Here is a 25,174-nt window from a genome sequence, read left to right on the forward strand (position 1 = left end):
ATGTTATTACTCCTAGTGGGATATAGTTTGTGCTCTGGACCCGCAGTATATTCGGATGACCAATATAGTACCCAAGAAATTGACAGACTCATGTATCTAAAGTGTTTTTACGAATCAGAGTATGATCAGTACTCCTTCGGTTTATTAACAGTTAAATATTGGATTGAGTAGCTACAGGCTACTTCATATCCCCAGCTGACAGACGTTCTGGGCAGTCCAGTGTCTTAACAGATATTAACGTTAACACTTTAATACATCTTTATGTATTCGTGCAGCCTGCAGGCCTGGCCACGACCACGACACTAAATACACCCAGTAGCCTCTTTTCAGCACATTCAACAAATGTTCTCCTATCTTCTAAACATAGCGTGAGTCCCTTATAGCAATACATGCAATACATGTGAGATAAAATAATAATTGATTAATGCTTACCCTTTAATATAGATCGAAAAAGGATATGACTGTCTTCACCAGGCAAATTAAACTGAGTTAAATCAGTTCAATTGTGTTTTTGGTTTGCAGAAGATGGACCACCTTGCCCTGTCTGGGATGAGTGTGGTACTCCATTGAAATTACTCTGGAGTTTTATAGGTTTTTCGTCTCATTGGAATACATGGGACGCCTCAATTAAATCCAATCATTAATCAGGTGGGACAGTTCTTATCCATTTTACAAATAATAGTTTTCAAAAGATCCGGACTAACTTTTCAGAATTAATAAGGGTCATGTACTCAATAAATTCAAAACCTCATATTTGTTTCAACTCTCATGATCTCATTTCTTTGCTTTCCTCCGAGCCCCTCCTTTATCTGAAAAGTTAAGTGAACCAAGGTTCCCAGGATCTTGGTTTATAATATAATATAAAAACACTACTGCATGCAAAACACTAATTTTATATGTGTTATATATGAGAGATGTTCTTAATATGTGACATCATCTTCTAAGTGATTATATTATGCTAAATTAAAGGTATGTGTTTCTTTTAACTTCATATTGTTTCATCATTTTGTTAATGAGTCAGTTTTGATTCTGATGTAACTTAAAAAAGAGGATGGTGAGTAAGTAGATTCAAGAAACTGCACAGAGTCCTTTTCTTCAGTCAGTTGTTATGTTTATTGAAATATGCAGGGAGTCTGGTCCCAGGTACAGGACACAGAATACTCGTTCTTACAATTGTTGCATGACATTAAATACCCTTCTGCATAGGTGTCTTTCTCCTCCTCTTTCTCTGACACTTAACCAATAGAAAAGGTACAACTCATTATCATTATGTGTGCGTGTGTGTGTGTGTGTGTGTGTGTGTGTGTGTGTGTGTGTGTGTGTGTGATCTAGTGTGAAGATCTCTGAACTCAGTGCAGTCTTCAGACCCTAGTGCCCCAAAGGTCCATACATCTGTTTTTTGTCATCTTCCTTGTTCCTATCTCTAGACACATTGATCTCAGTGGCACTATCTCTTTGGATCTCTCTGAAGTCTTAGAGCCTGGTTCTTTGGTCCCTTTGAAAATTAGCTTTATGACCCCGTCATAAACCAGCTGTATTTTCTAAGCAAAAACCTGTTAACTAGTTTTATAGCCCAGTGGACTCCCGAAGAGCAAACTTCTTTCATGTCAGGGCTGGAGATCAAAGGACTTGTTTATACAGCCGTGTGCTGCTGGCCAGCCATTTGCTTTGACACAAAATAATCTTAACTTCTCTACCATATTGCAGCCTTCATCTATCACAGCAGTGCTTGCATTTTTGGAACTAACAGTTTTTTCTATCCAATGTTAAATCACTTTTCAGAAAAATAACATGAATACAGCCGTCATTCCTCATGCGTAGCAAACTGCTATTCAATACTTGTTCCATGTTTTCCAACAGATTCCATATACCATTGTCTAACAGAGTATTTGACACAAGTTTGTCTCATACAATATTCAAGTCATTTAGTTTCACTAAGTTTAAGTGGTAATAGTTTTCATTACAATTATTTATCCATTAAGAGATGCACTGACCAGGCTCTGACCTGTACCTGACTCTGGGAATATGTTACTGCTAGCAGTTTCCACAGTCTCTTGTTTTTTTCCAAGGTCAGAGTCTGTGCAAACACTTTTTAGATTTATGACCTATAAAGGTCTGTTAAGCCATAATTTTTGCATATTATTTCAAGATATATTCTTATCTGTGCTAAACCACTAATTCCATAAACCTTAACACTCCATCTACATGAGGCTTGCAGCTCTGCTGAAGTGGAACCCAAGGACATTCCCTCTTTCTAGATAAGAAGAGAGGCCCTGTTTTCACTGCAGCAGTTTCAAATCACCACATTATAAGGAATCCATCTACCATCATTAGACAATAGTATAGTGGATTAATAACAAGGTACATTATAGTATATTATTACAAACTTAACACAAAAACATAACATAACACCTTTTAACTTCTATAATTCAATGGATATCATAATGTCTAGAAGTCTTATTGTTCAATAGAAAGAAGAATAAACTTGTACCATTTTCCCATTTGAGTAAATTGAATACTGCTCCAGGTTTTAATCTTCTTATCACTACAGCAAGGTCGTGAACAAGCAATAATACTTGTCAGTTTTAAATAATATGTTTTCTAATTATAGCAAATATTTAAAACATATTATTCATCTTATGAAATAACTGTTATGAACTATAAACAGTGTCAATTAGCACTGAACCTGTTTCATTATAAGATAATCTTTCGATTAATTTACCTCTGTTTATCAGTTGCTATAATATTACTTTGGTGAATTCCTCTTAAGATTTAAATCCAAATATAGGCCAGTATAACTGCATTCAACTAGGCTTGACCCTTCTCTTTGTTCATACAAAATCCAGCTAAGACAGGATTTTTTTTTCTCAAGACCTCTGGCTTATTAGTTAATCTTTTGGTCATAAAGAGTCTCTTCTTATCTTGTGTTTTTAGGACATAAATTTGTAGATTAACGTTCACTTTTAGCCGGAATGGTGCTTTTTATCAAGCGTCATGCTTTCTGAAGATAAGATATACTAGTGGTAAATCGTTCATTATATATATTTTCTTAGGGATTCTCAGACTACTAAGTATTTAATTGAATACATGTGTAATTCCAAACAAGAGTGGACTGACCTATTTCACTGAGCAAGAGACCCACCTACTAGTGGTACAAGGATACTCTTTCTTTATCCTTCCTAATATCTTTGACACTTCATTTTATAATACATTCCATATTTAAAATCGCCTAGTACATATTCAGCATATCCATATGTTCTCAGCAGGATTCAGCTTCTGTACCAGGTTTCACTCTTAGTTGTTTCCACAAGAAGTCCCTTGATCCAATGTTTCTCCATCACAGGTGTGGATTTCCATGGCCTGACTTCATTCCTATAAGATACTTGGACACGTTTAGCTGTAAATATTATTTCTATATATTTCCTTTTGTTCGCACAGAGTCACTTTGCGAGGTACGCCTTCCATCCAGAACACTGAAGGAGGCCAAAACTCACTGTTATTCATATTTTCTGGTATCCAATTACTGTTCTGCCTCACATCATCAGTTGGCAGACACAATACAACTGAATCTGATTCAATTGATGAACCAACAGCTGTAGCTACTGAGATCCTCCATGCAAAAGGAGTCAATACTTTACTGACCAGCCTAGCTGATTCAGCGTTACTTGCGACACCTTTGATTTGAAGATTAAAAAGACAAACGCATTCACTTTGATTTGAAGATTAAAAAGACAAACGCATTCACTTTGATTTGAAGATTAAAAAGACAAACGCATTCACTTTGATTTGTTCTTGTCTTGTTTTTTTAAGATGCAGTTTCAATTGTATTCCAACAACAAAAAGAAAGTAAGAGAGTGACGAAGGCAGAAACCCGAGCCTCACTAAAGACACTTCACTGGCAGATTATATTTTCTCAATAGGGAAATTCTGCTAAGATCGATTCCACATAAAACCCTCTGATCTAGTTATATGACACAGCTCTGCCATAAAGCTAGCCCGGTGTGGCTGTTTGCAATAAAAAATGTCCCGACTCATGAGGAACAGCAGCTCAAAGAGAAGAGACTTGCCTCACCTCAACAGAGACATGTGGATAATACCAAATGACAAAGTTTATTATTACAGGAACAGACCTGGAGAACAAAGGTTTCAAAACAGGACAGGCAGATTCAGAGACTTCTTGGGATTTCAGACGCTTATTATGTAACTACATTTCTCAATGGGGTGGGTATGTGATGAACGACTGGGGGAAACAGCCGATGAAATGGCTTCTGTCTGCTTTAGTGATGTTTACAATTCAAACTTCCATAGCCAAGGTTGTGAAGTTTACCTTGGATAACCTCCAACTCCTGAGTGAAAGGGTTTCCGTATTGTATTGAATTTCAAAGCTGCACCTTTCATGTGACATCGTCAAGTACTGTCTTTCAGTTGACCACATCAGCCAGGTAAGATCTAAGCATTCAGCCAAGGTTGACTGCCTGATATTCCGTGTTTTATTGTGATTATAAACTGGTAAATAGTGGCTATATTATTGTTTTAAAGATTTTTCTGTAAAGATTTATTATTGTTTTAAAGATTTTTACAGATTTATTTTCCTTTTCATTGTTGAATGCAGTTTCTCACAATAGTCACCTAGGCCCAAATAGAGTCCAAGGCCCAAATTAATCCCTGGATTAAAGTAGCTCTACACCCTTGCACTGCATTACCACCGTAGGTATCTGTTGAGTCACATTGTCTTTTTTATATAAAACATTTCCAATAACTGGTTTCCCTTTTCACTAAACCATCCTGCTTTGTTTAATATATCGTTGTGTTTTCTCTTTGTTTTCAGTTATGAATCAGTTTCTTTTTTCTGCTGTTGTGATACTACAGTGTTTCTGCCTGACCAGTTACAATCCTGTTTGGTTCCCTGAATCCTCGTTGGGCTTTCTTATTAGTTTGCAGTCTGCTTTGATTCAAGAAAGTCTCACTGCCACTGCTAGGAGCCCCGGGCCTAAATATAAACCTTAGGAGATTGACAATCATAAGACACTTCCAGCAGTGAAAATAAAGAGCCACACTCGTTTCATTGCAGCGTTTGGTAAAATAAACAGGATCCAAGAGGGCCCTGGTTTACAAAAAAAAACTCTAAATTGATAAACGCCCTATGCACAAAGTTTCATTTCTTTCCGTTTGAACAATCTTGTGTCTCTCAGGATGAATAGGTATCAATATTTACTCTCAGTCACACCACAGAGCTGCCCTTAATAGATCTCCATCAGTAAAACAAATTAACAAGAAGTTTCGCTCACACCTTACCCGTTCCATCTATTTAGACATTCGACAGTAATACTTCAGAGCAGCTGCTGGCCTGAAAACAGACTAGTCAAAGTGTTCTCAAACTGCGGGTCGGGACCCTGCGGGGATCACAAAGCGGATGCAAAGGGTGGGAAGACAGAACAAACCATTTTGGAACCATTGCCAATTATATAGTGCAGCCTCCCCACATTTTACTTGGGTAATAAAATTGTAATCATTAAATAAACAGTTTAATCAGTATTATACAAAATATATACAAAGTATTGGTACTAATACACAAAGGCAAAACTATTGAATGTTCTTGCTTGAAGTGCCCATCTGTGGCAGGGTAGAAATGTACTGTACTGTATTGTGGTGTACTGCATTATTATTTTAAAACGTATTGTTCGTTGTTTAAGCACGGCTGATTTAATGTATTGTTTTGTATGATTTGAGTGTATGTTGTGTTTAGTTAAAAAAATGCAGTTTTGTTGTTATTCTTCGGTGTGAATGTGGTCTGGCAGAGGCGATGCTGGCAGCGAGTATTATTATTATTATTTATTTCTCAGCTGATGCCCTTATCCAGGGCGACTTACAATTGTTACAAGATATCACATTATTTTTACATACAATTACCCATTTATACAGTTGGGTTTTTACTGGAGCAATCTAGGCAAAGTACCTTGCTCAAGGGTACAGCAGCAGTGTCACCCACCAGGGATTGAACCCACAACCCTCCGGTCAAGAGTCCAGAGCCCTAACCACTACTCCACACTGCTGCCAGACAGCTTGTGAGAATGTGGCTGGTGCCAGTTATTGAATTATTGTTTGAATGTTTGTAATCATGGTCACCGGTATATAAGCCTGCAGCGTTCCGTAGTCAGGGCGGGTGATCAGAGGAGAGAACGAGAGCGAGCAGAGAAGATCTAAAACGAAAGTAAAAAGAAAAGAAAAAGGAAACAATTGCTACTCGTGCTGTGAAGCACCAGCATGGTACTTGTTTTGTGTTAGAGACTTGTTTTGTTTAAACTCTGTGAGCAGTGTTTTTCGTTTCAATATTTAATTATTTTTTGTTAATAAAAACGGCGCCACAGTGTGCTTTTCACCCGAGTACCTGCCTGTGTTCTTTCTGGCACCTACCTGGTCTGGGAACGTCAACCCTCGGCTACCCTGTCACACCATCCAAATAAAACCTGATCATATTTTTTGTACTTAATGATTTATCTGTGTTACTAAAAGCCATTTGTATTAACACCTACACTGCTATTTCTCACACAACAGAATCACCTAGACGTATAATCACACAAAAAGCCTTACAAGCTGAGTTAGGGTTTCAGCAATAGCCACAAATCTCCACGAAGACATTTTAAAAAGACTAGAATATGGAAACCAAAAGATATACTACCAGACTCCCTGTTTAATAAATTCAGCCACCTTCAACTCAACCTCATTTAGGGGATCCATATCCTGCACTATTGATGGTCTCACACTACACAGTATCAGCTACACATCAAAGACAATTTCAAAAGAAAACCCAAGATCTGTGAAACATATAAAATACTACGGGCAAAAAAGAGTTCATTTCAGTTTCATCGGAGCACCGTGTCTCTTACTGAAGATAACTCTGTCATGGGTTAGCGATGCACCCTACATTTATTACAGTTTACAGGAGAAAAAAGAATGGGGTTCAGCATCTGTGGCTTGAGATGTAGGACCATGATTCCACCTGGTTAATATTAAGATGGAGCGATTGAAACAGCAATGTTTTTGCATGAAGCCAGTTCCTACGCTGTTCTCCATGGGGATTATGCTTGAGAACACGGATACACTTCAGTGTTAATGTGCACTGAGCCAGTCACTAAGCCAAATTCAATTTTAATTCAGTGAGATCTTATCAGCAGAAACATACATTGAGTCACAACTGGGAAAAACAGATCTTCAGTGGCCCACAGATTAAAATATGATTTAAACATTACATTAGGCTGGGTTTGGCTCTTAACCTCCTCACCAGCAGTTATACTGAGTCAACAAAGATACAAGAAATGATTAAGCATGGTAGATACCCAGCCATTCTACAGGAAAGGGACTGCTCCCTTTTATTTACATGAAGCATTACAGGCTCCATCGTTTTTTATTAGTATTTGCAAGTCTTTCTGTACCTGCCTCTAACTCTGAAAAACGGATGCTTATTTTTTTATTATAGCAGTGGAAAAAAAGAAAGGTTCACACTTTATTTTTCTGGTTAGCTATGAACTCATTCATAGCAATAAAGCAATCAGTAATGGAATAGAATAAAAATACATGCTATGATAAAACGTTTTTCTCAATGTCTTCAATGCTGAAATTAGTTTGATTCATATTATTATACCCCTGGGTTTAGTGTAGTCGCCATTCCCAAATTTAAAAGGATCCTGACTAAAAAAAATGTTCAAAAGTTACCTCTTTTCCAGTTATGGCATTCATTATTTCCCTACCCCGTTCACTGATATTGGAAGTTAATTTCCCCTCAAATAGATATATTTGACTGGGTAAGAAACTTTGAAAATAGCTTGCAAAAACGATGCCCTACAGTAGTACTAAAAAGCCAATGTGGTAATACAATTAGATGGGAACCTCATCAACATATCTGCTTCATTATAATGTAGTATTACTGGAGGCATAATTCCATAAAGCAACAGCAGATATAAGAGCATTGGAACACCAGACCCCAGACCCACCCAGGATGACTGCAACCATTTTAAAAGAGAATTGTAAAACACTGTATTTAAATGACACTTAAAGCTAGTCACCCTTGAAACAAATTAAACAAAACCCTTCTTTGCTTTAATGCAAATGTACAAATATATAGTTTAATTCAATAACAGCATTTAAAGCCAGTCTCTGTTTTCTTTATTTATGCTGTCTCTTAATCCGTATCGTTTGTCTTTCTGCATTCTTTGCCTTTTTTCCAAGTTGTATTTCTTTCTTTTTTTGTCCATAATGCTGATGCAGCATCCCAGTGCTGTTTTCTATTGCTTTTTAATCAACAGTCAGGATTGCAACATGCTAGTGTAGGTCCAGGTTCAGAAGAATTAAAGAGCTGAGTACGACAAAGCCAAGTTAGAACGTATTTAGAGTGAGTCAAAGAACACCACACTACCAGAGGGGAACCATGCATTAGTGTAAGGGAAGCAAAGTAATAGGACGCTATTCTATAGGAATCCACAGATAAAGAATAGTGTTTATTCAGTCCAGGCACTCTGATCTTTAGAAAACCTTGTGCGTTTAATGCGATCAATCACCACTCAGCTGCTTTTGTTTTTAGACAGCCAATCTTGTCCCATCAGCCCTAGTTAATAGGGTCCCCACAATGTGGAGGAAAGCAATGAATCTTTTTGTCATGTCGAATATCTTAGCTGTCCCTGTTCGATGAGCGCTAAGGTCATCGGATCATCTGCCTGCGAAGCAAGCTGTTTGGTGGCGGTATGAATAATGGCACACCGCTTCAGAGACTTGTAAATTGCTTCTACACAAAAGCTAATGAAGATATTACCCGCCTGATATTTACATTTAGCTTCTGGCCTTGCGGGCTGCTTGCAGACTCTAGGCTTCGCCCTTCCCCATGTCTTAGAAAGCATGACTCCAAAAATTATCACGACAAAATCTAAAGCAGCTTATCCTCTCAACCAGCACTGTTCAATACCAACAGCAATTCAAATAAATTGAACGTGAATTGGGCAGGGAAAGAAATACTACAACATCAGCAACGTTCATTTTCTACAAAGCCTTTAATGTAACACTCCAAAGTATTTTACACAACAGGTAAACAGCCAGCAAACAAGATAGAATTAGTGAACCTAATTCAGAAAGCCCATATCATACACATGCCATAGCTGGTACTGTACATTTCAGGGATCAAAGAAACTACAACATGATATTGCAAAAATCTATTGGAAGCAATCATAGTAGTGTAGTATTTCATGTTAGATTTGAAATGTCACATTTTTCAATTTGTCAGTTTTTCATTAAGTATATGGGAAAACTCAAATGTAATTCAATATGTTAACGTTACATTATTCATCAGGTTTCATTCGACTTTATGAAGCAAAATGAGTTAATTCTATGGGGTGATGCAACACTTTCGGCCATAGCTGTAGGCAGGTTTCATCTAGGAAATGAAGAGGAAATGAAGAGTGAAGTAAGACTGTGCAGTACCCAACAGCCTACTGTCACAAAGACGGCCGGAGTGGGTGGTGTCAGACCAGAAGCAGGAAATAAACAGACAGAGACTTGGAGTTTGGTGGAGCTGAGCGAATGGTTTCGCTCAGCATTTAATAAAACAGCACAGAAAATAAAAGGTTTGAACACAAAACACGGGACACGGCACTATACGCCAAAATAAAAAAAGACAAACAAAACGTACTACACTTAAACAGACAGACGAACAAACACGGTGAGTGAAAACACTTCTAATTACTTTACTTTGTTTTATTTTGCTTTTCTTTCTCCTTCTCTCTCTCCCGTTCTCCACTCACCGAACACCCAACCCCGAGTGGAAGAAATGTGCATCTATATATACTATTGTGCTGGGATTCAATTACTAATTAATTATTCACTTGAATCCCAGCACGTGAATTAATTCTGTGCAACCCCGTGCTCACATATTACATTTAACCAGCACGTGAAGTGATTTGTGCCCTCCTTGTGCCTAAATATAAATCTACATTTTAAATCACACGTGAAACACAGACCCGTTTATATCCCGTGTACCAATGACTATACACCAACATTAACACACGCACCATACAACACATAATATGCACACAGGGGCGGGGCACATTGCCACACCTACGTACAACTGAAAGCAGATAAATAACAGTTTGACATTTCTGATAAACACTCCGGGGTTTAGTGCGCTTCCCTGTGACTTCTTTGAAACTACAAGGGCAGAAAACAGCTTGACAGGTTATGTGATGGAATTTGCAATGTAAAGAACCCGTTTTCTGAAAGGATCTAAGCAGCTGCCACAGGCATGTATTACTGTAGCATGCAGCAGTGTGGCACTCGGCCTCGCCTTTAAGGGGACTTGGTGCTGCTTCAATATTCTGATCGATGTCGGGGAGCCGGCGCTGAGAGGGAGGCCCTTCCAATGCCAACCCCCTGGCAGGGCTGGATGTGAGGAGGAGGAACACTCAAAGCATGGCACAGACTGCCTAAGATTCAGGTGTAGCCTGCACTAAGTGTCCCTACCTTGCCTTCCTGATGCTGCATACTATATTTTTCCTGGCCATTGCTGTACTTATACACCCCTAAACATGCAGCACAATTTAATAAGCACAATGTCCTTTTCTACCAGTTTAGTGCGACTGATATGTAGCAATACTGAAGAGTCCTGTGAACTCCAAGAGCACAGATTTAAAGTCAGTCATGTACAACACAGACACAGCACAGGTGGAGTGTGCTCAGGTGGAGTGTGCTCAGAAGGTGTTGATTTAATAGGGACACATGCTGCTGTTCTTCACAGGGGAAGTGTGTTCAGGTGGAGTATGCTCAGGTGGAGTGTGCTCAGGTGGAGTGTGCTCAGAAGGTGTTGATTTAATAGGGACCCATGCTGCTGTTCTTCACAGGTTTTAATTTAGATAAAAACACAGAACTCTGCTCATATAAAATATCTGATCACTTTCATGAATATCAAATGTTATTGATTTCACACAGTAATATTAAACTTAAAACATGTTGTAAAATTGCTTAGATAATTAAAATGTAGTTTTACCAGATTTTATCAAGATGGCTTGTTCCATCAGCTAGAATTGTGTCAGATGTGAACATTTGGGTTATAGTCAGCACATGGGTTTATAAAATGAACAAAAACATATGTAATGTTGTTAACATATTAGGTAACACTTTATATTAAGTGTCTCTAATGGCTGTGTATTTACATAGTAGTTACTTAGTAAATACATGTGTACTTATTCATAATTACAATGTTATTATGCATAGCCACAATGTACTTAATGTGTATTTTTTGTGTACAATTGTGTACTTACATATATTGTGCAAAAAGATGTATATGTTAAGTACATTGTAAATACACAGTAATTAGAGACACAATGTAAAGTGCTATCAAATATTAATAGGTGCAATATAGGAAAGGAAATGTACTGTAACAATATATAGCACTTGGGCTTACATAAGTTATTTTAGTTAAAGTACACAATGGAAGAGACAAACAATGATAGAGATATGTCACTGTAATGGCAACCTGTCAACACAAGCAGTTTGATTTATCGATTACTGCTAGCTAGCCTGCTTTTGTCAAGTGCACATCATTGTAAGAATATGGACACAGGTGACAGATCTACAACTCATATAGAACATGTTACACAACCGTCTGTCTTTCTCCAGCAAGGCTACTGCATGTGTCACCTAGTTTAGAGCTCATTATGCCAAAGATTCCTTCTAATAGATTATGCTTGTCTCTCTGTCTGTCTGGGCATGAGCAGCTTCCTTAAAAAGAGATATATACCGACTGCTTAAAGGGATCGGATTGTTATATATACTGTCTGTTTAAAGTGATCAGACTGTTATATATACTGACTGTTTAATGGGATCTCACTGTTATAAATATACTGACTGTTTAAAGGGATCAGACTGTTATATATACTGTCTGTTTAAAGGGATCAGACTGTTATATATACCGACTGTTTAAAGGGATCAGACTGTTATATATACTGTCTGTTTAAAGGGATCAGACTGTTATATATACTGACTGTTTAAAGTGATCAGACTGTTATATATACTGACTGTTTAAAGGGATCAGACTGTTATATATACTGACTGTTTAAAGGGATCAGACTGTTATAAATATACTGGCTGTTTAATGGGATCAGACTGTTATATATACTGACTGTTTAAAGTGATCAGACTGTTATATATACTGACTGTTTAAAGTGATCAGACTGTTATATATACTGACTGTTTAAAGGGATCAGACTGTTATAAATATACTGGCTGTTTAATGGGATCAGACTGTTATATATACTGACTGTTTAAAGGGATCAGACTGTTATATTAACTGACTGTTTAAAGGGATCAGACTGTTATAAATATACTGACTGTTTAAAGGGATCAGACTGTTATATTAACTGACTGTTTAAAGGGATCAGACTGTTATAAATATACTGGCTGTTTAAAGGGATCAGACTGTTTTAACGCAAAATCCGATTTCAACACTTAGATAACAATTTCATGGACAGGGATTCAATTGCTTCTCAACATTTCTTTCAGGAAGGTTAAATGGAGATTGTGTTATAATTTTTCTAAGTCGATCTTCATTGTCTCGAGCGAGGCTTACTTTTGATGTACTATGAAGCCTTTACGTATTTATAATTCATTGTGAGTTTGACTGGCAATGTCTTGTCTTGCACTGCACTATGCCTAAAGTAATCAGAGCTTCGACTGGTTTGGACAGATACAGAGGTAAATTAGTCTATCTTTCTTTTCACCATACCTCCCTGTTACAGACCTTGATAGTGCACCCTCATACCTCCCTGTTACAGACCCTGATAGTGCACCCTCATACCTCCCTGTTACACCCTGTTACAGACCCTGATAATGCACCCTCATACCTCCCTGTTGCAGACCCTGATCATGCACCCTCATACCTCCCTGTTACAGACCCTGATAGGGCACCCTCATACCTCCCAGTTACAGACCCTGATAGTGCACCCTCGTACCTCCCTGTTACAGACCCTGATAGTGCATCCTCATACCTCCCTGTTACAGACCCTGATAGTGCACCCTCATACCTCCCTGTTACAGACCCTGATAGTGCACCCTCATACCTCCCTGTTACAGACCCTGATAGTGCACCCTCATACATCCCTGTTACAGACCCTGATAGTGCACCCTCGTACCTCCCTGTTACAGACCCTGATAGTGCATCCTCATACCTCCCTGTTACAGACCCTGATAGTGCACCCTCATACCTCCCTGTTACAGACCCTGATAGTGCACCCTCGTACCTCCCTGTTACAGACCCTGATAGTGCATCCTCATACCTCCCTGTTACAGACCCTGATAGTGCATCCTCATACCTCCCTGTTACAGACCCTGATAGTGCACCCTCATACCTCCATGTTACAGATCCTGATAGTGCACCCTCATACCTCCCTGTTACAGACCCTGATAGTGCACCCTCATACCTCCCTGTTACAGACCCTGATAGTGCTCTGATGCCCGTTTGTGACACTGTAACATGTTCATTGCTTCAGAAATATCTGAAATACCTAATTCTTTTTTTCAGCAAGTAATTGGTTCTCTGACAGTGGTGTCTGGTGCCCAGGTGCAATCACAGATGGGAATTATGTAATGTAGTCATTCACCCATAATCAGACACATTTGGTCCATTTCCAGTTATTGGCAGCACATTCATTTGGTAAAAGTAGGTAAGCACACTGCATGTATCCAATCAGTTCAATTTTTCCCTATGAACAGCTGTTTACTTAAAAGGAATGCAATGTGAAATTGTAGTTCACACATATTGAAAATTGAAGAACTAATCTTTTTTTTCTTTTTTGTTTTTTTTTACAGTGTTCCCATTTATCACTGTATAGTAAGGGTACTATTTTCTGCCCTGCTTACAGTGCAGAATGCAGTTTCTTCAAAATCAACCACTTCATCATTTACTGGGGCTTCAACTGATTACCCAGTCTGCCCTTCCAATGCCACCAAGGGGGCTATGGCAAGACTATCAATGAACAGAGCACACTGGACCTTTCAAACACAACCTGCTGGATTGAGATCCACTTTATTCTTGTGTATCCCTGGGTTGTTCAATTGAATTGTATTTCCTTGGGGAAACTAAAACAGTATCTCAATCCCAAGCTTGCCCTTGGGCCTCTGAGATTTCAGCTTATTAACCAACCAGCTGCTGCCTCTAGTGGTTAATACCGCTCACAGCACACCCTGCAACTGCCCTTGTGAAACATGCATCTCCTTTGAATATCCGGCTCAAAGAGTTGAGGACCTCCTCTTTAGTTCTAGTTCCCTGCCATAACGTGAACAGATTAGTGTCTTTATATCTGTGAATGCCAGCACTGTCTAGTGCACAGCAATCTATTGCCAGAACAGCTAAAGAGGCAGATCACTAGATGGTGCTGGCTCCTATTTCTACAAAGATCTGCTCCAGAAACGTAACATTGACCTATCCAACAATATTGTAATTCATTGTAATTAGAACAGCTTTGCAAAACTGCATACATAAAGGAAAGGGGAGAACTAATACATTCATTTATTGACATATTTTTCCTTTCTTAGACCATTTGAGCACAATAACCCCTCAGCACTGCCCACTTCATAGCGGTACATTGTCATTGTGTTAGTTCAAAGAAAAATCTATTTTCAATGGTTACAAAACCGTTTCTCAACATTTCTTTCAGGAAGGTTAAATGGATATTGTGTTATAGTTTTTCTAAGTCAAACTTCGTTGTCTCGAGCACGGCTTCCTTTTGTACTATGAAGTCTTTCCGTATATATTTATAATTCATTGTGAGTTTGAATGTCTTATCTTGTCTTGCACTGCACTATGCCTCCAGTAATCAGAGCTTCGACTGGTTTTGACAGCGGTGGAGGCAAATTAGCTTTCAGGATAAATGGCAGAAGAAACAGCAACATAACCTTGTAATAAATTGAGTTTCTATTTCTTTTCACCAATATGACTGTGCTATCAGTCTGTGGAAGGAACTATTCATCATCTGATTTGCAATTTGAAATGAGTTTGTTCAAGAACCTTTTATGTGTATATCCAAAACCTGTGAGGAGGGGTTATTAAAATGCCAGGCAGCCAGGCCGGTAATTGAAAGTTAAATAGGAGAAGGCAGCTGCAGGTTAGACTACAGTACAACACAGCACTCTCTGACAGGCCCAAAGGAGTGACAACCATGACTTTAATCCACCTTTCCTTCTGCCTCTTACTGACAGCAGCAAAATCACAGGTCTTTTGCGTGTTTAGTAATAGCTGCAAGGGCAAAGGCACATTTTCTTTCTAGTTTTATACCATTAAATGGTTTATTCTTTTAAGAATTGTTTTTTTGTTGACATTTTATTTCTTTTGGATATGGAGATATTTTGAAACGCAATGCTAGAGATCCAGCACTCAGATGCAGTACAGGATGAAGTGCCGGGACACAGCAATGACATTATTTTCTGTGGCTGAGCTTTTCAAACTGTTTTGTTTGAGACTCCGTTTTGAACCGGGACCCCTAACTGAAAACTGAGGAAAAGGCAAATCACAAATAAGAAAGAGAAAACGTACTACAGTCTGTAAGGAAAGAGTTAATGAAAACATTGTAAGTACAAAACTATGTATAACAGGGGAGATCTGTGCTGACTATCTGGCGCATGCGTGGTCCTGCAGGAAGGGGGCAGCAGCCTCGTAGATCCGTCTGTCAGTCATGGCAGTGACACAGAGAGGAGGGGAAAGGGTGTGTTGGCTTTTCCTCTCTCTGAGTAGCTGAGAGGCGGGCCTTCGGCCCATAAGTACTGCACTTGGTTATGCATTAGGGTGGCCCGGAGAGAGGATACCCAGTGATGCTGGTGAAAGACGCCAGTGTAAACAAAGACCAGGCAGGAACGCCAGCGGATGAAGAGAGAACAAAACAGGCAAGCACGGCTGAGGAAGACAGCCTGCCTGAAACAAATGAATCAATAATTAAAATAAGTAATTACGTACCCATAGTGCACGTGTGTAGTTATACAGGGAACTCTGGCCACCCCAGTGTATAGGGAATAGCTAAGCGTAGGTCGGAGACCCGAACTGACCGGCTTAGTGGCAGTGGGGGCACTGCGTAAGCAGCACCTTTATTTTGTAGTTTTATTACTGTGTTTTATTTTCTTTTTTTATTTCGCCTTTGGTTTTCATTATTATTTTAGAGCACCTGTGTGTGCTGTCAGATAAGTGCAACCTCTGCTTACCATTGTTGGTATAAGTGGAGTTGCAGCACCAGCAAATAATGAAAATAAAAAAAAGAAAATTCCCAAAATAAAACTGGGCACCCGTGCAGTGTTTCAAATAAAACCTTCTGTCTCTCGTGTGTGTCAGTGAATTGCCCACCACCCTTCCACACTATGATTGAGAGCGCAATCTGTAAACATGCTGTTTTTTTTTTCTTTTTGTTTTTTAAAATTTAGTCGTCGCCAATTTTTAACCCCGGCTTTTCTCCCCAATTTAGCATGCCCAATTATTATCTGTATCCTCTGCTCACCGCTCGCAACCCCCCCGCCGACTCGGGAAATGGAGGCTGGAACACGCGTCCTCCGAAACGTGCTCCTGCCAAGCCGTCATTTTTCGCACTGCAGATCCACTTGACCACCTTGACTCCCCTCCAATTTCCCCTCCTGCTCTCTCTTCCTTCTCTCCTCTCTCCATTACTGATGTCTCCAGCCTATTGTTGCCATTTGGACCCCTGGCCAACAAATCTCGTCCGTCTCTGTGCTTCTGATCTTGCTCCTTCCATTATGCACACTCTCAACCTGTCCCTGGTTTCAGGCCTGGTTCCTGCTGCCCTCAAGACTGCCCGAGTAACGCCAGTGCTCAAAAACCCCTCCCTAGACCCAGCTGTCTTATCTAACTTCTGTCCCATATCCAATCTTCCTTTTCTCTCCAAAACTCTTGAAAGGGCTGTAGCCAGCCAGCTGATGAAACATCTCACAGATAACAATCTACTTGAATCTCTGCAGTCTGGCTTCCGGCTGCATCACAGAGTCGAAACTGCTCTGCTCTGGATTGTGAATGATCTTCTGCTTAATGCTGATGCTGCTGCTCCCTCTGTCCTTGTCCTCCTTGACCTAACTGCTGCTTTTGATACCATAGATCATAGCATTCATCTTGACTGCCTTCAGAAGTATGCTGGGATCTCTGGCACCTGTCTCTCCTGGCTGTCCTCTTACCTATCTGGACATGTGCAGTCTGTTTTCTATGATGGAGGCAGTGCTGACACAAAGCCGGTCACTTGTGGTGTCCCTCAAGGGTCTGTTCTTGGGCCTCTTCTCTTCAACATCTACATGCTTCCCTTGGGTCACCTCTTCCGCCAACACAACCTCATGTTTCACTCCTATGCAGATGACACCCAGCTCTACCTAAAACTAGACCCTGGATGTCCCTCTGCCATGGTCCGCCTCTCAGCTTGCATCCAAGACGAGGCCTGGATGTCTGCCAATTTTCTTCAGCTCAACACTAACATCTGAACTTCTTCTAGTAGGATCGAAAACTCAACTCAAGAATCTCAATATTGCTGCCTTGAACCTTGGAAACTGTCTGCTGCTTCCTTCCCCCACTGTACGAAGCCTTGGTGTACTTCTAGATAGTAACCTCTCCTTTGATGCCCAAATCTCCTCTGTAGTCAAATCCTCCTTCTACCACCTCCAAAACATTTCAATGGTCTGTCCCTACCTTTCCCTCCGGATGCAGAGATACTCTGTCATGCATTCATCTCCTCTCGACTCGACTACTGCAACTCTCTCTATGGTGGTCTTCCGTCACGCGCCATAAACCGATTGCAGCTGGTTCATAATGCCACTGCTAGGATCCTTACCAGATGTAAAAAACATGATCACATTCCCTCTGTCTTGCCCAGCTGCACTGGTTACCTGTAAAGTTCAGGATTACTTTCACAATTCTCCTGCTTGCCTACAAGGCTCTTCATCACACAGGTCCAGAGTATCTGTCCACCCTGCTGACCCTCTATGTCCGCTATGGCCTTGCATACAAGCTGAGGTCCTCTGACTCTGGCTTGCTTGTTATACCCAAGCAAAAGTGCTCCACACTCGGAGAGCACTCTTTTAGCTTCATGGCCCTGACTCTCCCAGCTTTAGTGTGTGTAGCTCCCACAGTCGCTCGTTTCAAGACTCTCAAGACTTGTTCTCTCTTGCTTTCAATGATCTTTAAGCCTGATATCTGTTATTAGCTGTTGTCTAAATTGCTATTTCAGGTTTTTCACTCCATCTTAATTGTATGATTCTGTATGACACACGCATCCACAATGTTTAGAATTCACACCCTAGCCTTGTATTTAATGTAATATGCCTGTATTTAATGTATTTGCATAGTTTTTTACTGTTTGTATTTAATGTACTATGCCCTGTATTTCACTGTATTTACTGTAGTTCTTTATGTTACATTGTTGTTTTACAATGTCCAGGGTCCTCTGGGCAATCGTTATGGACCCCAGTTTGAGAACCCCTGTACTATGGTGTGGTATAGTCTGTAAAACAAAAGAATCAAACAGTTTGCGTCACAAGTCATGCTGCTCAGGTTCATAAAAAGTAAGAGCACTGAATTTGAAGAGATGGTTATCGCTCTTTTAAAACGTTTCCGCACAATGTATTGCTGTGGCCTCCTGTTCTCTTTGTAATGCTGCAGCCTCTTTTAAAATGCAATAAAACATGTGATATTTGTATTCACGTGTCCTGGGTCATTACCCATCTGGGACATTGCTCCCAAACCAATTTCACAGCCCAGCATCCAGACTTCTTCAGTGGCATTGGAGCCTGTTGCTGTCTAAATGCCACATTTCCATGTGTATGTTTAAATAAGAGTCCCCTACAAGCACTGCTATTCTTAGAACACAAGCACAGCAGCTGTGCTTGTATTTAGGTGTGCAGTAGGAGGCTTGGGCTGTACTGTAAACCACTACAGATGGGCACGACTGAGAAACGATTGGAAGAAGTGTCCCAGTTTGTTAATGACCCAGGATATGTGAATGAAAATACAAGACAGTACAGTAATGGAGATTATTTTCAAAGGAGATCCACTGGAGGATAGTGCTGTACGCCATTATTTCAAAGTTTGTTTTTCCCATGGATTGAGTATTTTCTGAAGCTGTAGAAAACACGCGGGAATCTATCTGCTGGTTTGGTACATTAGTTATTCTGACGCTTTCTTTTTGGCAGAATACATAATGAGCTAAGAACCTGTGTCCATTTTCCAAATACCAAAGTGGTGGATAATTTAAACTTCCATCAGTAAGATTTTCACCTGCTTCAGAACGGCCAATACAACTATCCACCAGTACAAAAAGAGTGAGAGCACTTCAGATCAAGTGACCCTGACTTTCAACATAGGTCCTATTTTAGTAGCAGCTGCTATGATTGAGGAAGCACAAAACAATCCCAGGTTTTTGCATTTGGAAGCAGTGGCGGGATAGTGGGGTGTTGAAAACCATTGAACAAAAACTGGAACCCCTGTATATGATGGAAGCCGTGCAATCGGTTGCTGTTACGTTAAACATGTTAATAAAAGGAAGCAGCATCAACATGTTTATCTATTGGAGTGAAACGCATGCTTTAACCACAGTCCCTGCTACAGTGTTTACAGCATGCTTATCATAAAACATTTAGAGCAAACCAATGGAAAAGTAACATATGCTGTTAGGATCCACTTAAATACTGCAATTTAGACATGTGTACTTGTTGTTTTTATTATACACGACATAAAGAGAATAACTGTACCATATAAACCTTTTTGTAATGCCTGACATTAAACTGTTAAGCAGGGATAGGTAAACTGTGTATAAAAAATGCTCAAACAGTTCTGGGTTAAAATTCTGAGCCTTCGCATTTAATTACCATCTGTTGATTCTGAAAATCCTGGGTTATATTCCAACCATGAATTTGTATTCAGTGGCTGAGTTAGTAATACCCCAATATGAATGGCTTTTCTTCTTTGGACTGTGCAGGAAGCAGAAAGACGGGTTCAGTATTCACGAGGAATAGCAAGCACATTATGCACTGCTCCTTCCTATCTGAAACTCAAGACATGCTCTTCCATGCATGCAACACAAACGCTCTAAAACACACTGTACGAAGGAAAGCCCGAGTGATTCAAACACTATAGGCTCACAGGGTTTGGTATCTGGTTATTTGTTTTATTCTTCGCACTTCACACAGAGTTGTGCTTTATGTCTAATGCTGTACTTGAAAGGCGCATTTCCATTTAAATAGTATCTTCACAATGCACTGAATGACAGTTTTGAATTCTTGACCTCCTCCTGCTCATTCTCAGCCCGTTGTTTTTACCGCCTGCGTCCCGGCCAAACTGTATCATTTTCAGAGCGTGTCAGTGTTTTAAGGGCTTTGCTAGTTTAATTTCCGAGGAACCACAAATGAAATTGAAAACATTGTGTTTGCCATGAATGCGCTATGAAGGAAACAATGTGCTCGAAGCTCCTGAATGTTCAGTGGGATGGATATCAAGGCACAGACCTGGCCAGCTGTGTATTTGCAGAGGATTACAGCAGAACACTTTAAAGTTTCAAGTCTTTCCTCTGAAGCTTTATTTCCATGTTACTCTAAATCGCCCGGATACATTCAGAACAAGTGGGATATTTGCTAGGATGCCTTCTACATTGTTAATGCAAACACTGGCACACATCCTAATGCCACTGCCTCTATCCAGTTCTTGTTATCTTTAATAATTGTTTTTTTTTGTCTAGTTTTAACGCTGCCAACAACTGGCCTGGATTGTTATCATTCCTTCATACAGTCCTTCAGGGTAATAACATAGCAAAGAAGGCTGTGTGGTCCAGTGGTTAAAGAAAAGGGCTTCTAACCAGGAGGTCCCCGGTTCAAAAGCCACCTCAGCCACTGACTCATTGTGTGACCCTGAGCAAGTCACTTAACCTCCTTGTGCTCCGTCTTTCGGGTGAGACGCAACTGTAAGTGACTCTGCAGCTGATGCATAGTTCACACACCCTAGTCTCTGTAAGTCGCCTTGGATAAAGGCGTCTGCTAAATAAACAAATAATAACAACCCCATGACTGCATGCCCAAACCACTTATAGCTGCCAGTTTAGTGTTTCCTTGAACAGCAACTGGCTGTATGGAGTTTTTCCAAAGCTGCTTGGCTTGAGGTTCCTTGATTTTATGCCAGCAGTGCAGCTCTGTATACCCATTTCAGGACAGTGTTACTTTTTCCTTTGCAATCCCAAGGGTTTATAGTTGGAGATATTGGTCAGCACCTCACTCGTTAGTGTAGGTCTTGCTTAACAGTGATATCAAAAGGAAGACCCTTGTATATCCTCTATGTAAGTGTCACAGTCTGTTTCCATCACCCGCCCTGACAACTCCCAAGCTAGAGGCACAACATGAGCTTTTCAAGGACAAGGCCATTTCACACTCATTGGGTTAAACAGTACGTAGTGGGGTTCCGACAAACATAGCCTTACACGTCGCCCCCACATGCTGCTACTACTGTTTAAATAGCTTATCTGTAATTGTTCTTTTCAGTGTTAACATCCTGACAACTTTTTACACTTATAACTTTAAAGTCTGTTTCAAAGCTCTTTTTAAATTGGCCGCTCTAGTGCATTGGGGTTTGAGATCTGTCCTCTAAATCACTGCAGGAGAGCGATTAAAAACAACAACCAAAAAACATAACAACAAGTGCTGTGGCTTTTCTGTTCTGAATTACATCATGGCTCGTCATTGCTGTGTTACCTGTTTGACAACGTGGGCAATAATCCTGACACTGTCAGTGTCAGTGCACTAGCAACATGTGGGGATGCGTAACGTTATATTTTTCAGAACCCCACTACGTACCCTTTAAGGTTAGGACAGAGGTTAGGGACAGGATAATTGACTGAATAAAATATAGAATATGTCATCAAAATAAAGCAAATATACCAGCATATATTATGTATTGTGGCAGAATGGAACACCAGAAAACAACAGACAGACAGAGGCAGGAATTCCTGACAAGGAATCACAACAGCAACACCCGTGTGAAAATGTAGTGATATATTTAGTTAGTTGAGCTTGATTCGTTGCTTTGTGTAGTAACTGGATGGCTTGTTGACTTCTGATAGGCTGATACAACATTGAGTACAAAAAGAAGAATCCATTTAAAGAGGCTATGGATCAAGCTCAGTCTTGAAGAACAGGATAAAATAGCATTAAAAACTAGGGGTAATAAGGGATCTGAGTGGGTAAATCAGTATTTATTTATCAGTTTAAATATTTGTTTTTACATATACATTATGGAATAGTCCTTTGGGAGAATACTGTGAACAATGTGACAGTACTGCCTGCTAGCGCTGAGGGCTGCGTAAAAAGCAGAGAGATACACCACATGCATCTAGACTGTTTCTATATACATATATATATATATATAAAACCGCTGCATTGAAAGAATCCATTCCCAATATAGGAGGCTTGTTGCTAGGGAGCTGGCATCACTGCCCTGTGACTTTTGCTAGTGAATTGCTTGATAAAAACGCTTGCGATATAATGAGGGGTGGGTGCATATATATATATATATATATATATATATATATATGAATGTGGTAAAGTAGGAGGAGGATGCGTGCAGTGCAGAGGCTCTGGGTGCACATGTATGTCTTCTGATGGGAATTGTGTTTCATTGTTTAATTGAGTAATTCAGGTATGGTTGGAAAAGTGTGGAATGTGGCCAGGTGGGAATTGCATGATTTATTTGTCACTCTACCCCCGGCCACACCCTATAAAAGAAAACAAAGGATGAATGTTTTGGGGGGGGGGGGGGGGGTTGTGTAGAAGAGTGTGGAGCTGAGAAGGAGTGAAACGAGTGAGAAAGGTACGGTGATAGCGAGGCTTGGGCGTTGTTTTATTTATTTCTGTGTGTAGGGTTTTGTTCAAACTGTTATTTTGTTCCTGTGTTTTTTGTTTTGTGTTCATTAAAAGTGTGCGGACAGTGCTGAACTACAGTTCCTGTGTTTGTGCTATTTTCCTTTGTTGTCTGCCTTGGCCGCAAGCCATGCTACCACAATATATATGTACACCTAATATTCCCAAATAATGCAGTACTAAAGCAATAGTAATATATTTTCAACAATGTTAATGAAATGCATACTGTAGTCCTTAACCCATATTTGCATTATTCAGTGAAGCATATTGCCGATTAAAGCAGTTTATGTAGTTATGTGTCTGTACAGCCTTTTAGGCCAATACTGCCTTATAATTTAAGACCAAAAGAACACATCTCAAACATCATTTTGTGGGATATTTATCTAAACTTGTTCTCATTTATCTTGTGAAATTGCTCCTGAAATCAATTTAAAGCCATTAGTTTTCAGGTCACATCTTGTAGTCAATAAAATGTAAATATGTGTGTCTTATCAGCAGCTGCCTTTTCACATAATATGTAAATGTTTTTATTAAAGGATTCATGAGTAAAAATGAGTGTGTTTCCAAATGACAAAGCAAGGTCAAATACAAGACACTGAGCAGTTTGGTGGTGTCAACTAAACACCTGTCTCTGTTAAAATCCAATCAATTTAAAATGAGTTCATCCATAACTGCAACCCCTTAATGGTTTAAATGAGAAAGGCAGCATGCCATTTCGGTCAATGCCTTCATCTGCACTGAAGGCATATTAGCTGAAACAGATGATGGCATTCGCCAAAACGTTTGTCTACCTGACTGAGTTCCTTACAGAGCTGATCAGTCCTGTGTTAGGGAGGCTAGTTGTCTTTTTCTGCTGGTTTTATTGTTTCATAACGGAGAGCTGGCAGCCAGGAAGGAAGGGTTTCAATACAGCATCATGACAGCCACTTGAAAAGTCACATGCACCTACCATGCATCCTGAAGAGTCCACCTTCCTGTCTGAAATACACTTGTAGTTTTTTCTACATCCCCCATTTTCCTTGGTACAGTCCCGCACCGGCCCGAAGGAAGAAAGGAGATCATCAATGGTTTCGAAATATGTAGACATCAGAGCTTCTTCCCTATGATGAGAAAAACAACACATTCACAATCACAGGACAAACCAAAAACATACACAAACAGCGACTTGGATTTAACTTCTAGGATATAAAAAAGAAACACGTCTTTATCTTCTTCTAGCATTTGTATATGTAACAGGACGGAAGCTGGCCGAGAACCGACAACCACGCTCACCGCCAGTGAGCCTTAACTACTATGCAAAAGGGCCAGGCTGCTCTGCATTCGTGGTTCTGAAGCGTTGAACCTCATCTCACCAGCAGGGGCAGGATGCATAATGCCAGTGCATTATAGCTGACGTCTACATGTGTGTGTGATGATTGAGTCCAGGTTTTTTTTTTAAACAGGACTGCCACAATATGCATAGTGCAGTGATAATGACCATGCAACATAATAAATCACCCATTTGAGTTTCAGTTCAGGTCAATAGCTTTTGGAAATCCTTGCAGCAAAATCAATTTTCACAGCCATCTTCCAAAAACATTTTGAACAGGTCGATCAAATTAAAACCCCATCACCATGCTGCCATTCCTAAATGCACAGTTACCTCATCCAGTCACTAAAGCATGGCACTGCCACATTTTAAAATGTGACACAGCCAAGCTGTTAACTGGAATTCACAAAGTATAATACACAGGAGTAAAACAAAAAACAGAAACTCTCAAACTACAAACACCATAATGTGTGCATGTGGAAAAAGCATATATCATTTCTGGTTTTGCCCCCTAAACATTTCCAAATTCAAATCTTGTCTACCCCTCATGAGTCTTTAAAAACATGCTTCTGTTTGTATCACATAATACTTGAAGGCTCACCTGTAGCTCAGGAAAGCCGGCACTTGTAAATGAATGAAAAAGAGACTCAATGCTTTGTGTGATGCATTGATAATGTTTGACGGGGAGTACCTACACATATAAACTACTTTGAAGAAAAGGCATAGCATCTTTAATAAGTTGTTTACTCCTAACAGAAATAATGACTTGACTGTTGTGAAGGAACAAAAGTATTTCATATATATACTTGTAGCGGTGTGTTCTAGAAATCAGTGACAGAAATATATTGGAATTGTGTAAAATATATCAGGCGTCATGCTAATAATTCAGACAGAGGCTGCATGCTCCACTCAATTTAATTATGGATTTATAAGACATACTATAAGACATACTAT

At 39.8% G+C, this 25,174-nt stretch overlaps 1 protein-coding gene across 3 annotated transcripts in view; it reads right to left on the reverse strand.

Moving 5' to 3' along the window:
* The window catches only part of LOC117396811 (astrotactin-2-like), a 559,949-nt gene that overhangs the window by 229,762 nt on the left and 305,013 nt on the right, over positions 1–25,174 (reverse strand). For all 3 annotated transcript variants that reach the window (XM_059005718.1, XM_059005716.1, XM_059005717.1), the window contains one exon: positions 23,861–24,011. In XM_059005718.1, the coding sequence (XP_058861701.1) occupies positions 23,861–24,011 (151 nt within the window). The remainder of the gene's footprint in view (positions 1–23,860; positions 24,012–25,174) is intronic.

Source organism: Acipenser ruthenus, chromosome 31, assembly GCF_902713425.1.
Source record: "Acipenser ruthenus chromosome 31, fAciRut3.2 maternal haplotype, whole genome shotgun sequence".
NCBI classification, from domain to species: Eukaryota; Metazoa; Chordata; class Actinopteri; order Acipenseriformes; family Acipenseridae; genus Acipenser; species Acipenser ruthenus.